Genomic DNA, 17,011 nt, shown 5'->3' on the forward strand with positions numbered 1-17,011 from the left:
TACATTTCCATTTCTCTTCCACCCCCAGGCCACTGGTGGGTGCCTATCATGTCCCCAGAGGGAAGCAGTCTGGATCCTGCTTCCCTCTTTGTTTGCTTGATATTCCTAAATCTCTCTCTCTCTCTCTCTCTCTCTCTCTCTCTCTCTCTCTCTCTCTCTCTCTCTCTCTCTCTCTCTCTCTCTCTCTCTCTCTCTCTCTCTCTCTCTCTCTCTCTCTCTCTCTCTCTCTCTCTCTCTCTCTCTCTCTCTCTCTCTCTCTCTCTCTCTCTCTCTCTCTCTCTCTCGCAAATGCACTGACAAGATGTAGAAAATCAGCGACAGATCCAGTAACAACAAACAAACATTTCCAGCAGGTATAAATATCACATTTATTGTCAAAAATAGATATATGTCTATTCCTTCCTGCAATGGGAGTTACAGAAACGAGAAGCTTCCAGCTAAACCTGAAAGGCTGAAAATGATTTTTTTCCTTTCTTGCATCTCACTGGAGAAACCCTAAAGGCAGGAAACTGGGTTACAGTAGTAACATGCTATGAAGCTGTTATACAGGAAAGGCTGGTACCTCGTGAGATCTTAAACAATTACTTCAAAGTCCTTTTTGTTTCTTATAATCCAAAATATAGATGAAACTCATATTTTAGACCTGCGCTGGTGAATACAATAATCAAAAAGTAGAAAGTAGCATTTCCTGCTTGTTCTGTTTTCCTTAAAAATAAAAGGAACCCCATCTGGGATGAGTATAAATAGCTTCCAAAGAGGTATACATTATTGAAGTGAATCCAGTGCAGAGAAAGTCTATTTCTGTCTTTGTTCATCACTAAAATCCTTTAAATGAGGAAATGAAAAGTACGGTTCAGCAGGCCTGTCAGGTCGACGATGGCATTAAGATAACAGGAAGACCTGCCTCGGCCTAGAAACGGTGTGTGTGTGTGTGTGTGTGTGTGTGTGTGTGTGTGTGTGTGTGCGTGCGTGCGTGCGTGCGTGCGTGCGTGCGTGTGTCACTGATGGATAAGACAGAGGATGAAGTGAAGACAGAGGGAGGAGAGGGCGTTAACTCAGCCCCCCTCAGGCCCAAGATGCTGAGTTGTCATCCTGCTCACACACCCTCTCCTCACTCCCCCTCTTACTCACCCTCTTCTCTCCAGCCTTTAATTCCAACTGATCAAGGACATTCAGTGGACATAGCCTGAAGGGACAGACATGCCCGACCAGGTCACAGGCAGCCAGGCGTCTCCCTTAAACGGTCTCATCAACAGTCAGGACCGCACGTGGAGTTTAAACACACCGTTTGTACTCACAGTGAAGAAAACAAAGGCTGATTACAAATAAAAGTGCTAGTTTGACGAGCCGTGCGCCAGTTCCTTCATCAATCACCAAACAAACATTGATTTGAACAACATTTAAATAGATAAATAATAAAAAGGTTTAGGATTAATTTCACAGTAAACTTTGATGTAGGTGTCTTGTAACTTTTTTCACCACTCAGAGTCTTAAACGTTGGTTAAGTTCATGTGCATTGTTGAGTATGCAGGACTTTGCATTAGCCTTCATTTGAGGTTTGGCAAAATCCTAAAAAAAAAACCTCTGTTTGTTCCTTCTAGTGTGTTGGCGCCCTCTGCTGTCAGAAGCACTGTAGTGCAGCTCTTAGAGTCAGATCACACAGTTTCCCAGTGGAAACCAGATCTCCTTGTTGAGCAGCTCATCCTCTAGTTTGATGTGGGCCGCGGCAACAAACGTCTTCTTGGTCTTCTTGCTCTTCACCGTCACCTCCAGCGTCAGCCCTTTCAGCATCAGGATGTTTTTGTACGCCAGCTGAGGAAACGAGGAGATGGGTCAGACATTTCTGTCACATTTCAGTTGAATCACTCTTAGAAATGTGTGAAAGAAGATTTTTCAGTTACTCAATCAAGCTTTATTTGTAGAGACAAAATTAAATACGGATCCTGAGGACAGCGAGTAAGACAGTGGGTGGATGGAATGATGGTTTTAATTGAAGATGGATTTAGCATTAGGAGAATTTTGAGGGAATTTCTAAATGCTCTTTGTAGCCAATGATGAAAGTTCATGCAGGGGAATTTTACCAGCTCGTTGAAGGTAGGGTTGTCGTTGTTTCGGACCACCTTTGTCTTCCTTTTAGAGTTCTGCTGAGGGTCTGGCCTCAGACGTGTGACCACGTAGGCATCCGGATTAGAACCATTAGCCTGTTTCTGTTCAAAACAGAAAACATACCACAAGAGGACACCTTTAAACTCCATGCTGTCTTTTTATTTGATTCCACAACAGAATCCGGTGAGTGAGAGAAACTTACGACGTTTTTCAGATATTTCACCAGCACAGACAGCTTGCAGTTACAGTAGGAGATATGCAGCTGAATCTGGGGAACAACACCTGCAAAACGTATTTGGATCAGTGCCAGAACAATGACCCACAAAATATATCAGATTTCCCCCAAAACATAAAACATTCGTCACACTCACCTGTGGTTACCGTGTCATTCAGTTTGGGGCCATCAAGAAACAAGCTGCACACATATTCGTCCTGCAGACGACACAGCGGCACATCTTAAAGTGGCCGTATCTTGGAAAATCCACTTTAAGTTTTTTAGCATGCGGTATTGTGGTTTTTTCATGCATTTTTTTCTTTGTTAGCTACACTTGTCAGTATTACGTTTTCACTCCTTCATTGGTAAACTGTTTAAAACATAAGGACTAATCTGTTTTTTTATTACTTTCTTTCTTTATTTAGCCAGTGTGAGTTCATGTCAGATGAGCGGAGTAAATCAACTAAAATGCTGCATGGAAACAACCATTCAAAGATGCTTAGAGACACAAAATATTTTGCAGAAAATAATCAATAAAACTAAAATATAAAAACATGAAATCAGCTTCAGCTGGCTAAATAAATTACTGCAGACACCACTGGAATTCAAACCCACGTCCGCACACGGCTACGCTGAAACGTTAGGCAGATGCATTTACCTCTGGACTATCATAATCATTGCAGTAACCAACTTGCCTGAGACATGTTTTGTTGGAGCGAGCACGAGCAAAGTTTCACTGAAACAAAGTGTTTTTTGTCACCTATGCATTCAGGCTGGCTAAAATAACTCGTATTTAAGATAAATGACATCTCAAAAGTGCCAGCGGTAATATTTAATCAGGGATGCAACTATCTCACTTTTCTCCAAACCGAGACAATACCGATACTTGGGTGAGTACTCGCCGATTTTGATTACCAATACCGATACTTCTGCCACACAAAAAAAATGCAATAAATTGGAATACAGGTTTTGTTTTCTTACGTGCTTTCAGCAAGAAAATACTGTAAGGTAGATAAAAAATAAAATAAAATATATTAATAGAAATCATCACAAAACTAAAATATTAGGTGAACAGAAATGACAAGTAACAGTGAAGCCACTTTCGAGCAACTGCATTGGTATCGGTTCTTGGTATCGGTGAACTTTTACCGATACTGATACTGATACTGGTACTGGTATCAATATCGGCACCGATACTGGTACTGGTATCAGTGCCGATCATGTTATACTGATTTTACCTTTGTTCTCGTTTAAAATAGCGTGATATTGAACTTTTAAAGTAAGCATCAGTGATCCTCATGAAAAATAAATCAAACAGTAAAATCAGTAACTCACTCCTTTACACGGCCCCTCAAAAAGCTCTTTTAAGTAATTATTCAGTTGAGACATCCTCCGTTGTTGGGTGAACGACATCTGATACCAGCTAGGAAACCTGGGTAGGAGACATTAAAATGACCAAATAGTAAAAACCATCGAGAGTAAAACTCGTGAACATGATGCAAGTTTTTTCTTCACTCACTGAGGTAACTTAGATTTGATGAAGTATTTCTGGAGCTTCTTGTGGATCAGGTCCAACTGCCCAAATGTCTTCTGACTTGTCAAAAAACCGTCATCAATAGTTATTCTCAGGTCGTAGGTCTGCAAACAAAAATACACAAGGCTGCACTGTGAGTAAAAACTATACCATACCAAGCCACATTTAATTGAATACAAAAAAAAAGCTGTATGTCAGCTGATTAAAGTGCTGCAAAGAGAAATAGTATCAAACAAAAAAAATCCCCAACAAAAACGAGGTTCACCTTCGTGCACAAAGCTCGACAGTTCACAAGAATGTGTTGAAGCGTGCAGACTGAGTGATGACGTATTAACTAGTGATGTTTTGGCTGAAAGCAAAGCTCTTGCAGAAAAAAAAGTGATTTCCAGAATCCTTTTAGTAACTAGGCAACTCTGTTCTCCACTGTGATTTTAGCTTGTCATGAGGAAACCTCATCTGATCAAAGAGCTGTGGAATGCTAACAAACATCACGATCACTCCTTTCTTCTCTCTCCTTCTCATGGGAAAGCTGTTAAGGCTTTCTAAACACAGCTCTGCTCCTCAGGAGGTTGTATGTAGCAGCAAACACATATCAGATGAGTCCTTGGTTATTTTTTTGTTCTCTCAGGTAAAAAGGTGTGAACCTGCTGTCAGGTTTGTGCTGTTCCAACATGTAACACGAATGGTGCATCACTGAGGATAGCCTTTTCCAAAATCACAGAACCACAAACAGCAACCTCACCACTTCTCTTCCGTTCACAGAGAAACCTCGAATGACCGCTTCCTGGATGTTGGTGCTGGGTGCAGGGATGTTGTCCGGGGCTTGGGACTCCTGTTTTTTCCCTTGAGCCATCGAGTGTGCGAAGAAGTTAAACTTGACTGAAACGCAATTAATGCTCTCCTTGATTTTCCTACATCAGAAGCAATAATAGAACCAGATTAATACAACAGCAGAAAAACAAATACACCTGGTATTCGTTAGACAGTTGCACTTGTGTGTGGTTCTTTAAATTACTTTGTAAAGTAGGAAGTGGCTTCCAGATCCGTGTCGTAAGGTCTGAGGTTGTTCTGGACGTACTGTAGATCGTGAAAGTCCTTCAGTTCTGGCATCCCTGCATAAAGCATCTGAACATTTACACAATTAATAGAAACCCATGTTCTTAAATTTGGGCAACTGTGAGTGTTAGATTAGAAAAAGGCCCAGTCCCAATACTCGCACTCACACCCTTGCACCCTTCAATTGCACCTTCCAGTCCCGGGGTATGAGTGCATAGGTTTTCCCGATCCTTAAGTGCAGAAGTTGACCACGCCCCTTTTGCACCCTTGATCTGCACTTTGCGAATGGTATTACCCACAATTCATTGCTGTAAAAGATTTCTGAGAAGGTGGACCAATAGCTCAAGTGCCTTTTCTGAAATGAAGTATTTTCAAACGAAAGGTCATCTTATGACGATTAGCGATATTTATTCATGCTCTAAATGTTTTCGGCTAAGATTTTATGTGAACAGCAATGAATGTACATGTTGTCAAGAAATTGTTTGCTTGTTTGAAAGTTGTTAATAAAGATTTTTTAATAAGTGGCACAAACAGTGACCGGCATGCGTTTTGGTCGATGATAGAATGCTCAGTGTCTCAATCCGGCAGTTATTTGCAAACTTGTGTACTACACACTGGAAACCTTCCTGCATACTTCCTCCAAGTGTACTTTGCTGAAGACTGTAGTTTGAGTTACGAGTATTGGGATTGGGCCACATTCTTACCAGCTCCAACAAGCTGAGTATGAGGGCGGAGCGCTTTCTGATGATGTTGTAAGCTTCACAGCAGAGTTCTACGAAGCGATGCAAACGTTGGGGCTTCTTCCCACCACCTGTGATGAAGTGCTGCATCTCAGATGTGAAAACGAAGGGTGATCGATCCCTGTCATAGTGTCAGAGACAGTTGGATCCTAACATTCTATTGCACTCTGAAGTTCATGATCTTCATCAGCTTTCTTCATGACTTGCCTTTTAAAAGATGCAAACTTCTGTGCATTGCCCATGATTTTGGCAAAGTCGATGTGAAACATGTGCCCGGTGTGTTTCAACATGATGTTGTCGTTGTGGCGGTCGCAGATCCCCAGGATGAAGGTCGCTACACACCACCCTGCACATGAGTGGATGAAGTTTGTCACAGCCTGCAAATCAAAGGCAAGAGAGCTGTGGAACAGAGATACAACCCCAGCAAAAGGGAACAGAAACTATTTTAAGTTTTAGGACATCAGAATGAGTTCATCAACACCACAAATGTCCTGCAGAGGCCGTAGGACTGCTGCTGTTTTGAAGAATGCCTTTTTATGCAAGATGGTTTCTTCTAGCAGCTACAATTTATTTGACATAATAATGTTCAAACTTGGTGTAACAGAAACCTGTATGGCATTTTCATTTATTGTACATCTGTTTTTTAAATCCTCAATGTAAGCATGTTTCAACTAAACATGATTATTATCATTGGGAACTTTAACATTCATATGAATGGTCTCCGTAACAATGGAACCGATGAGTTCCTGAACATCACGGACTCTTAAAACTTCTTTCAGTATTTGTTAAGTCAGTGGTCAGTATAATAATAAAGATGAAACCCTAAAGCTGAATCTCTAACCTGCGGGGTTCCCCAGGGCTCAGTCTCTGGTCAAATTATGTTGTTTTGGTTTCCTTTATATTTCCTAGCATTATTCAGAATTTGTCTGGCATTTCCTATCATTTATTTCCTTATCACTGTTTGACCCAATCTTTATTTAAAGATATTTTTAGTTCATTTAGGTTTGTGGTTGTGTATAAATGCCCAGGTTGAGGTCTGAACTTTCACTGGACTGTTGCCGAACCTTGATCTTTCTTCTGTAGATCTCCTGATGTGTTTGGTGCTGATGTTTTTCCCTTCTTAGTGTTAACACACGCTTGTATGCTCCAGACCTGCAACCATCAAAACTCCCGCTGGTGTAGAGTTGGTCACACTGATGACGAGTTAATCTATAAAAGACTAGACAACGTTTTTCACACGTGTTTCCATGTTTGCTTTGGTTTTGTGTGAAGTGTTGGAATCTGTTGCATGCTTTTGCACATTTGACTTTAGTTTAGAAAACTTTCATAGTTTTTCCCCATGTCTCATATCACGTCAAACAGAAATCCTTAAAACTGAATGGGGTGTACCTTCTTTTGCCGTGACTGCGTGCAGAATAATCTGTTGGATTTAGATCTACCTTTTCATAGTCTTCTTTAGTTTTGTTTCGCATGTGGAACCATTTCTCCAGCGTGTCTTCTCGAAGCGCTCCACCTAGACCCCACTCCTTATGAATGTCTCCCAGGGTCACGGCCTCAGGCACAATTTCCACCAGGCCTGACGGACACAGAACAACATAAATATAGACACTAATAAAAACCACATGAAATCAACAGCTGCTAAAGTAGCCTTACCCTGAGCTTTGCCTGTGGACAGACACCTATAGATGATCATCTGCAGGTCCAGTCCCTGCTGAAGCCACACCATGTCCATCACACGGATGATCTGGAGAGCCAGCATGTCCTGTCGCAGGTTGTCTCCAGTCTAAATGACACATTTGTGGGCTCTAAATATTTTTTCACCGAGGTGCAAAATAGAAGAAAATCCCAAAGGCCAGGAAAGTTCTGCATTTTGCCCACCTTGCAGATGACACCAACGTTCTTGGCCAGAGAGTCGTCACAGATGAATGTGATCCCCACAGGACTAGCGTTGGAGCTGTAGAACTTACAGGCCTGGAAATAAACGGTGACCTTTAACATCCATATATTCCAGTGGTGCAGCATCAGATGGAAGTGTTGCATGACGTTCTTACATCCAGGTCTACTCCCTTCACACTGACTGCAGGATCTAGAGGTAAAGAACAGCTGGTCCCACCTTTGAAAAAATCCCCAATCTTTAACTTCTCATTGTTCAAAATATTCTGCAAAAGCACAACAAAGACACTCATAACCACAAAGACAAGAAAGGAAAAACAGCTTTACTTTCAATGTTGCAAATGGAGAGAGGGGATTTTTTGAACATGCCTTACGCTGAGACTTCTCAGCACAGCTCACTCTTTCAGCCACGTGCATGAGCACTTGCACCAGACGATTTTCCTGCTCCAGCTCCTTCTTCAGTGCTCGGCCACAACAGTGGATCAGAGCAGCCTGTATTTTATTAAACCAGCCCTGGTAGTGAGTGTCAGTGCGGGCGTCCTCCAGCAGCCTACCAGGTGACAGAAAAGGTAAAAAGTATAGATTCACTTGTCTGGCCCTTCTGATAACAGTGTCCTGATGAACATCTTATTAGACCTACATCCAGGTTAGAAGGAGAGAAAACTCTAAAATAGGAAGGTTAGAAATAGGAAACTGGCTGAATAGATGTTTTGTTGGGTGATAATGTCTGCTTTAGGCTTTTTAGCTGAGATCCTCTCAGTTCTTATGAATGGATCCCTGCAGCTACGCATTTGCCATTTATCAGATTGATGTCTGACTCACCAGTAAATCTGCTGAGCAATCCTTATGTTCCTCACTGATTTGTCCAAAAGTAGCATCACCAGAGGGCCGTCCAATTCCCACTCGTTCTTTAAAGCCTGCACAATGCACGTTGTACAAACAGTCAATTATTCACCAAATGAATGAAAGAAATGCAAATTTTGCCTCTCGCTCTCAAATTTAGTTTGAATGCTAAACGTTATAACACATCAGCTTTGTCTTATGCAGAAAACAGTGAATCATTATGATGCACAGGAGTAAAAATGATCCTGACATTATCTTTGTTAAAAATGGACATATTATGACTTTTGTCCTGACGTTCTGTGGTTGATACCAAACATGTGTATGACATTCTTTTCACCAAATCCCTCTCTCACGTAAAGCTGTTTCAGCTGTTTTATTCTTGACAGTTTCAGTACTGTCCTGAATGAGTGTTATCAGGGCTCCGACACTTTAAGAAAACAAACTGGAGCTGGCCATGCTCACCCCTCCCCTTACAGGCTGCTATGAGCCGAGAAGCTCTGATATCTGGGAGGGGCTGGGAGTAGAGCCGCTGCTCCTCCAGCAGCAGCTCTCTTTTGCAGATGAGACATCGTTCTATTCAATTTTCCCCATTGGAGACATCCCAGGGACTTTTTAAAGAACTTGTGTTAGGCACATAATTCCTATAACACCAAATGCTGATAAGATAACAGATGAATGCCTTTTTCAGTAGAGACCAACATGGAAGCACAAAAGGCTGCAAAAAGTGAATTTTGCACAATATGTCTATTTCAGGTGTGTTTGCTTGCCAACCTGAACCAGCTGTGGCAGAAACACCTCAAGTTCTCCATCTGGAATCAGCTGAAAGTACTGAACTGCAGCCAGTCGAACAGTCCGATCAGGGAAACTGTAAACAGATATTTTAATAAAACAATTAGTACCTTAAACCTTCAAATACATCACAATCTGGTAGTCTGTTTATTAACAAACCAAAATATTAAATATTAATGGTACATGTTAGTTTTCTCATAAGTGTTGGTGTAAATTAGTGCCGGCCAATTAAATGGGTCGAATAGAAGCAACATTTACACAACACAGAGGCTCCAGTTAAAAATGTAGTGAGTGTTAAAAAAGACAAAGACATGTTCTGCATCCCTGAGCCTCCTCCCACCTGGCAGTGAGCAGGAAAAGAGCCTCCTCATGTAGATGGATGAGCCAGTTGTCCACCACCGTGTAGATTTCAGTCAGGTCTTGAGGCTGCCACTGGGGCGCGCCACTGAGCAGCAGATGGAGGAAAGTGTTGGATTTGTCACCACAGAAATGTTTGCTCCACAAGAAAGACCTCTCATATTCTGTCAAACTGGAAAAGAGATTTTATTTACAGAGCTAATGTTTCAGTCAGATCATTTTTGTAAAAGCCCAGTCTACTCACAAGTGGAGGCAGTGCTTCTTGGAAACACTCAACATTTTCTTCTGCACTTCGTCATCAGGATGAGAGAATTTGATCAACCCAGGTAGAGCCATGGGTCTCCGATAGTCCCACTGAGACCGACTGTCGAACTCCAGCTACAGAAGCACATATGTTTGAGATTCAGGTCATCGAATCAACATACGGGCAGTTTTAAGTACTGACCTGCATTATGACCCCTATGGGCTGTTTGTGAAGGTCTGAGAGGGCAGGAGACGGAGGAAAGGGCAGTTCAGGAAGGGTAGACATGCTGAGGAGAACTGTTCCTCCTGCAAGGGTTCTAAATAGACAGGAAACTGGGTTTAATCTATTTTATGAGCCGAATCTTTCATTTTTAATTCAATAATCCTGAACTTTGAACCCACCTGTCACTGTACAGAGGCAGCACAGCCCAGCTCAGCAGCTCAGGGGTTTTTCCTCGCTTTGTGCCTCTGAGGTGGAATGTCAGCATGCACTCATAAGGCAGCTGGTTCACTGGAACAGGAAACACCATTCTGCAATTTCAAACACACAAGAAGCCATAAATAGACTCCTTATTACAGTTTAATTGTTGTCTTAAGTCTCCGCCCTTTGTGTCTGCCTGCTGTTTATTTAGAGCCTGGCAGCCTGAGGCTGTTAAAGCGGTTTCAGGACAAACACGCTGCTTCAAACAGGAAAGTCAGCTTTCGTCTGGAGACACTTCCAGTCACTTTGGGATTACGATAAGGATCTCCAGCTCTTACAGGCGGTTGCAGTGGATCTTGTTTCCATGTGACAGGGTGGAGCTGATGTTCTCAGAAATGCCGGTGTCACATATCTTCTTTTCTCCATGTGTCACATCACAGGTGAGAGAAAAGCTCTCATAGCTGGAATTATTAAAGAAACAGAAGTAGTTTTGATAACGTATGGTTGTATACGTGCGGGAGTGAGTGAGTGGAGTAAGAGACGTACGTCATCCATGCAGGCTGGATCTGGTAGAGGGAAGCAATTTTAAATTGCAAGATTTCATCGTTGCCATCGACGTCGTAGACTTCAGGGCTGCCGAGGATCCGCTGGGTTCTGAAGTTCGACTGGAAATTGTCGAAATAAATCTGCAGCACTTTCTGCAAGGCTCCGTTGAGAAGGATCACAGCTGTGGGACAGTCAGAGCAGATCAGACGTTCAGGACAACTCATTCCAGCAGGTTTTAGTAGTTTTCATTCGTGTGATTTGAAATAAAAATTTAAAATCTGTTAAAAATTTAGATGCACGACTAATTCAAGCTCACACACTGTTCTTAACATCCTGTAACCCTCACTGACTTTTGGGGAATTTTTCATTCACACTAATAGAACGACACTCTTATTTATTTGCACATGCATGTGTGGACGTATAAAATGCTCGTCTAAGCCCAGATTTTTACCAGTGGGTGTAAAAGCAAAAATCAGTGTGTCAATAAAAATTATCAAAACAGGAGAATCACTTTTTTGAACATATATGCAAGTTGAAATAATTAAAGGTGCAGTGTGGGATGTTTTTCTGCTTGCTGTTATTTGCTTTGACTGGTTTTGTTCTCACGGTCCCCCAAAAGCCCAACACCAAATCAAATGTATTATTATGCAAATGTGCAGGAACAGAAAAATGAAAGATGGTGCTACAATTCATTTTATTTAAATGAATTTTCACAACTTATCAAACAAGGCTGAGCTTATTGAAGTTTCTGATCCAGGATGGGCAGAAGACTATTTATGACTTTAAATGCTGTGAAGGGGATCAGCTGTATTCTGCAAAATATTGATTTGTGCACTCTAAAGTAAAACAGTGAGTTGTTTGCTTTGTTATTCATACACCAGGGGCCTCATTCATCAAACACTCGTAGAAATATTCCTATATTCCTTCCAATGAATGAAATTTAGATATTTCATACAAACTAAATCAAAATCCTGATTTATGAAACATGTGGTGGCCTCTCATACACATGTTCCTCCGCTCTCATTTGTTGCTAAATCACACCTGTGTGTACCCAGGTGCTCATGTCCGTTTACCATCATTTACATACAGAAACACTCTCAATTAACCATATTTGGTCACGCCATGTCCTCAGCTGATGAGGGGATTCTCTTCATCGTCACAAAAAAAAGAAACCCTATTGAAAGTGATACTCAGGCCCTGTCCACACGTAGCCGGGGATCTGCTAAAACGTAGATATTGTTCTACGTTTTGGCCTGTCATCCACACGAAAACGGAGTTTTTTCACACGAAAACGGATCTTTTTAAAAACTCCGGCCAAAGTGAAGATCTGCGTTTTCTCCGTTTTGGGTGTCTGCGTGTGGACAGACAAAACCGGAGTTTCAAGGTCTGCAACGTCACTTTCCGCGACAAAAAATGCTGACATCACGTGTGCGACCTGTGTTTACACTAGCCAACAGCATGGATGCCCTCAGAGCTGCGCTCGCTTTATCAATTGTCCAAGCGCTTTCTGCTTGTTTGTTTTGGCAAGCGGAATTACTGCTCCTTGCGGAAGACCACAGACGAAGGACGAGGTTAAGAACGGGGGAAGTACTGCCGCCTACAGGTCTGGCATGTCCTTAACAACGTATTTATCCGGGTACGTGTGGACAGAGTTTTTTTTAAAACGAGGTGGTGTGGATGCAAGTTTCTGGAGGGGCGTATATTCGTTTTTAATAAAACCCCGGTTACGTGTGGACTAGGCCTGAGTCACTGGCGGAAGTGGAGATGGAAGAGAACCAGAGGTTATAAATGTCAAACAAAATTAAAAATGGTTGCCCATAAAATGGACTATGATAAATCAGAAGGGGTTGACATTTACATTTTACATTTTAAGGAGTTGTTCTGTTTGGAGTTAGTTTCATTTGGGAAGGCTGTCTGAGCGCAGCCTCTTCTGAGCTGTCATTCAGTCTGGTTACCTTGGCAACGCGTGTATGAACGGGGAGCAGAGGAGGTTCTGGGGGTTCTCATGGTTGTAAAATAGAATATGGACTGGAATCAGATTTGTGTGGTTTGTCTGTTGCTCCACAAAGTGTCTCAAATCCCAGCAAAGCTCCAGAAGGATCTCCTTCAGGAATCAAATCGGTGTGCACAGAGGACACGTTTACTCCAGAGTGCACGCTCTGCCACATCCTCCAATAACACAACATCAGCCATGCTACAACATCAGATTCCCGTCGGTCACAGGTGTATTTTATTGGTTTTAGTGCCAGTTATGCGGCATGGTTGTTTTCCCATCAAATTATTTTTCATTTATTATTTTTATTGAATTTATTTAGTGGAGGAGGACCATGTTGATGACTGAAACCTTCAGTATTGTGGTTCTACCACTAGATGCTCTTTGTACACATGCTCCGAGGTTTTCTTATATTTAGGAACATATTTACGCACAATTACGAAACGATGAATAGCACACAATGCCTAACTTAATTCCTACAGACGACATACGCACAGATCTGTGTGTAAGTACGTTGATAAGTAAGGCCCCAGAACTCAGACCAGTATCTCACTGGTCTGTAGCTGGAGACAAAATTTGCAGGAAATAAAGAAGCTAAAACAAATTTTCGGTTGGCGTCACAATAAATGGCTACATGGCCAGGTCACATAGGGCTCACCATATATATAGAAGCTCCTGCAACACATCACTGAGGCAGAGAAATGCATGACAAGCATCTACTCACCAGTCTCACAGTCAGCCACCTCACTGTGACTCTACAGACAGGAAAACAAAAACAAAATAAGGTTGCATTTTCTAATAATAATAAAAGGTCTAGTTATAAAGTACATTTGCTTTGTTAGAGTGATTATACAAGTTTAAAAAGTTAAAAACACAGAAGCTTTAACCTCCTCAGCCATCCTACCATGCCTCTGATTCGGTTGACCCCACCAATTGCATCTTCTAACTCCTGACATGTAAGTCCAGACAGAAGGTTGCTGATGGTGCGAACGCTTTTCACAACCTCAGTGATGTTCACCAGGGACTAAAAACACAACAGGATCAAACTCAAATCAGGAAAAACAATCAAACTCGTTCCGACACACTGAGATTTAGACATTCAAACAGGCTTGTTTCACAGCAGACATTTACTAAAGGCTGCATTCCATTTCTTCACCCACTGTAGGTAAGATATCAGTTGTTCATAAGCTCCTCCTCTTTATGATGCTTGTGTTTTATCTACTGACCTTAGTTCTCAGGAGTTCTGATACTTGTTTGTTGTACGTCTGGAGAACATCGGCCATGCTCAGCCTGTGAGGAAGAATAAAACACACAGAAGTCAAGCTTGGCCTATTTTCTACAAACACACACACACACACACACACACACACACACACACACACACACACACACACACACACACACACACACACAGCACAAACTTGAAGTTTGTGATGGAAATTGTTTCTAAAGACTAATGGGAAGTGTTTTGTTGTGTTGTCGCACTTGGAGGTGATGTAGACACTGACAGGACACAGGAACTGGTTCGGCTGGCATGCGGTCATGTCATCCTGAGCCTGCACACACATTCAAACTCTGATTAGGGTCAATAACAGTTTGTGAGAGTTTGTAATAAACACATAGGTTTAAATCTCCTTTTGTCCTTCTGTCGTTTGTTTCTTGTTGCTTAATGCTAGCAGTAAACCAAACAAAGTGAAAAAGCCAGGGTGTGGGACTTTACAGCCTCGATAACCCTGATGACGACGACAAGCTCACCAGCTGAAAGCAGCATTTCGAGTTTGATGATAAGGCTGTCCCAGCTCGGTGACTGGTCTCAGCTGTGGGAGGGGAACTTCATCCGACTTACATCTCTAGCCAGATGGCGCTTCAGGTTGTTTTTGTGGATCAGTCGCAGATTGACCACCGATTTTGACTTGTAATAGATCTGGACCATCTCGTGCATACCAATAAGCTCTTCACTAGACAGAGACAGTAAAGTTCACTCAGAAAACTGATCTGTGCATCTTGGACTAGAACAAAAGCTGCAGAGAAGCGTTCTGAAGTTGAAAGGAAATGACAGACGTACCTTCTGAGAAACTCATCTGAGTCACACATTTTTAAAACATAATCTCCACTGGTGCTGGCAGGGTAATCCAGCAGCTGACAGAACTGATCGATGAGATCCTTCACCTTCCTGTTCACTGAGCAAAGGATCAGAGCTCAGGGTCCACAGCAAACAGCTTTGGTAGAAACTGTTATTACATGAAAACCAGGCGTGATATCAAAATGATCCTGTAGGCATTTCATTTCCACAGATTAGGGACTAATCACATCATGATAAATTAAATCTCTAATCTGGGATAAATTCAGCTTGGATCTGCAAAGATCCAAGAGCCAGACAAGAGCCAGACAAAGAAATTCCCACGAATAACTGGAAGGGCTACCAGACAAAACCTGGAATGCTGCTTGAAGTGCTTTATGCAGCTAGGCTAACATGAGCCTCCTACCTGGAGTGGGGAGAGGAAGTTGGTGATTGGCATCCTCAGTGGACACGCTGACCATCACCTCCACCTGCTGCAGCAGAGCCGGGTGGACATATAACAGTCGACCCCATATGATGCCCGGGTTGTGGGTTCGGTCTGTGTGTTTGTATTTTGACATCAGCCTGTGAGAGGGAAAGAACAACACGCCACAAAGTGTGAGACGACCAAAGAGAAAGACGCTGAAAATGATTTTTCATTTTTCATTGATGGAGTTTTTACTTGGACGTTGCATCACAGAAAGCAGCCAGATCCTTGGTGCTGCCTTCTGGAGACTCTACTAGAGTAATGGCCCATGGGTCCTGAATGAGCAAAGTGATGTCACACACACACACACACACACACACACACACACACACACACACACACACACACACACACACACACACACACACACACACACACACACACACACACACACACGTTAGATCGGCCCTCGTGCTCGTTTCTGATCCCATCTGAGAGAAAACGAGTTGAGGTACTCACATTTTTTTCTACTTCTGTTCTGGAACGGTTCAGTTTAGAAGAAGAATGGATGTGATCACAAGAAATCTGCCTTGTGATAAGCTCAACTGGGGGCCTGGGGGGCAGAGGAGGGGGAATACGGGCCGCCAAGACAGGCGAGCTTGGAAGTCGGATCCTCTGTGGAACAGGAGGTGGTGGCGGTCGTGTTAGCAGTGGCTTGTCTGGACAATGGAGAATCCCAGAGGGTCCTGTGTCTGGAGGTTTGGGCTGGTACTCAGGTGGGGTTATAGGCCAGGGTAAGGTCCAGTTGTACACATTACCTCCATTATTCCCATCAATGGCCTCATAGTGGGAGACATCGCTAGGTACCAGAGGCAACGGGGTGTTGGAATCAGCAGAATCTTGTCTCTGAAACAGCTCTCCTTGTTTTTCAGAAGGATCCATCAGGCTTTGGGACTGTTGGTTTTTGCTAGTTTAAATCCTTCTGGGAGTTCTCACCTCATAGTGAGACACTACTGAGACCTGTGTGGAGGTAGAGGAACATAAAACCACAGAAAACATCATAAATCGGATTAAAACGATCAGTGTTTTCACGAGGGAGTGAACTCTTTACCGGAAGAGTTAAACTGGACCAAAGGTTTGCCTAATAATTAACAGGCTTTCAAATCTGAACAGGAAATCCAGCAGAGTGCGCCTCTATATCTGTGGCGATGCTCTGAAACACCTCAACAGAACTCAAACCTCTATTTACATGTTCTAACCAGAACTGTGTATGCTGTAAATACAATAAATAAAAACAAAAATAACTAAGAGAACAGATTCTTACAGTTACACCTCTTTAGTTCAGGATCCCAGAATAATTTGTGAAATGAGGAGTTGATTTTGAATACATACCATTAAAGTTCTGCTGTCCTGATTTCCATTCTGGGTCCAGGTGAGTTCCTGTATGAATCCATGCTGAGCAGGTCGAACCTGTGCTGCTCCTGCTCCCGTCTGAGCTTCCTCCTCCCTCTCTCTGTCCCTCCTCCTCACCTGCTCCTCCAGGAGACAACAATGTTGCCTCTGCTGGATGGACCGGGACATTACATCAGATCAGTGCAGTAACTCGTCCCACTTTCATTTTAAACTCCAACAAATAATCCCAAGTCTATTTAAAATAAGTTGATTGCAGAAACAAGTCCCATCAGTAAAAACTGTGAATTTTTTAGGGTGTTCCAGCTGACTGCACCTGCTCTCGTCCCTATGTTTGAGCATGTTGGTAGATTTAAGGCCGCGTAGGTGATGTTCAGAAT

At 42.5% G+C, this 17,011-nt stretch overlaps 1 protein-coding gene across 2 annotated transcripts; it reads right to left on the reverse strand.

Moving 5' to 3' along the window:
• Positions 1 to 343: 343 nt before the first annotated feature.
• On the reverse strand, positions 344 to 16,753 carry pik3c2g (phosphatidylinositol-4-phosphate 3-kinase catalytic subunit type 2 gamma). Of its 2 annotated transcripts, none has more exons than XM_015964194.3 (33): positions 16,614 to 16,753; positions 15,741 to 16,241; positions 15,477 to 15,556; positions 15,222 to 15,379; positions 14,801 to 14,915; positions 14,582 to 14,693; positions 14,221 to 14,291; positions 13,962 to 14,025; positions 13,640 to 13,759; positions 13,460 to 13,490; positions 10,743 to 10,923; positions 10,535 to 10,657; positions 10,178 to 10,306; positions 9,978 to 10,092; positions 9,777 to 9,910; positions 9,516 to 9,620; positions 9,158 to 9,251; positions 8,366 to 8,460; positions 7,913 to 8,093; positions 7,702 to 7,809; positions 7,529 to 7,621; positions 7,304 to 7,433; positions 7,090 to 7,226; positions 5,858 to 6,027; positions 5,615 to 5,771; positions 4,870 to 4,979; positions 4,597 to 4,765; positions 3,840 to 3,958; positions 3,656 to 3,752; positions 2,478 to 2,538; positions 2,309 to 2,388; positions 2,082 to 2,207; positions 344 to 1,812 (listed from the first exon to the last, which is right to left on the reverse strand). In XM_015964194.3, the coding sequence occupies exons 2-33, from the start codon at positions 16,161 to 16,163 to the stop codon at positions 1,651 to 1,653; spliced, it is 4,050 nt and encodes a 1,349-aa protein (XP_015819680.1). In that variant the 5' UTR covers positions 16,164 to 16,241; positions 16,614 to 16,753; the 3' UTR covers positions 344 to 1,650. The 2 variants fall into 2 exon arrangements, with proteins under 2 accessions (XP_015819680.1, XP_015819678.1); XM_015964192.3 differs by having other exon boundaries at positions 9,516 to 9,704.
• Positions 16,754 to 17,011: the final 258 nt, after the last annotated feature.

The sequence above is a fragment of the Nothobranchius furzeri genome, chromosome 4 (genome assembly GCF_043380555.1).
Source record: "Nothobranchius furzeri strain GRZ-AD chromosome 4, NfurGRZ-RIMD1, whole genome shotgun sequence".
In the NCBI taxonomy this organism is placed as follows: domain Eukaryota; kingdom Metazoa; phylum Chordata; class Actinopteri; order Cyprinodontiformes; family Nothobranchiidae; genus Nothobranchius; species Nothobranchius furzeri.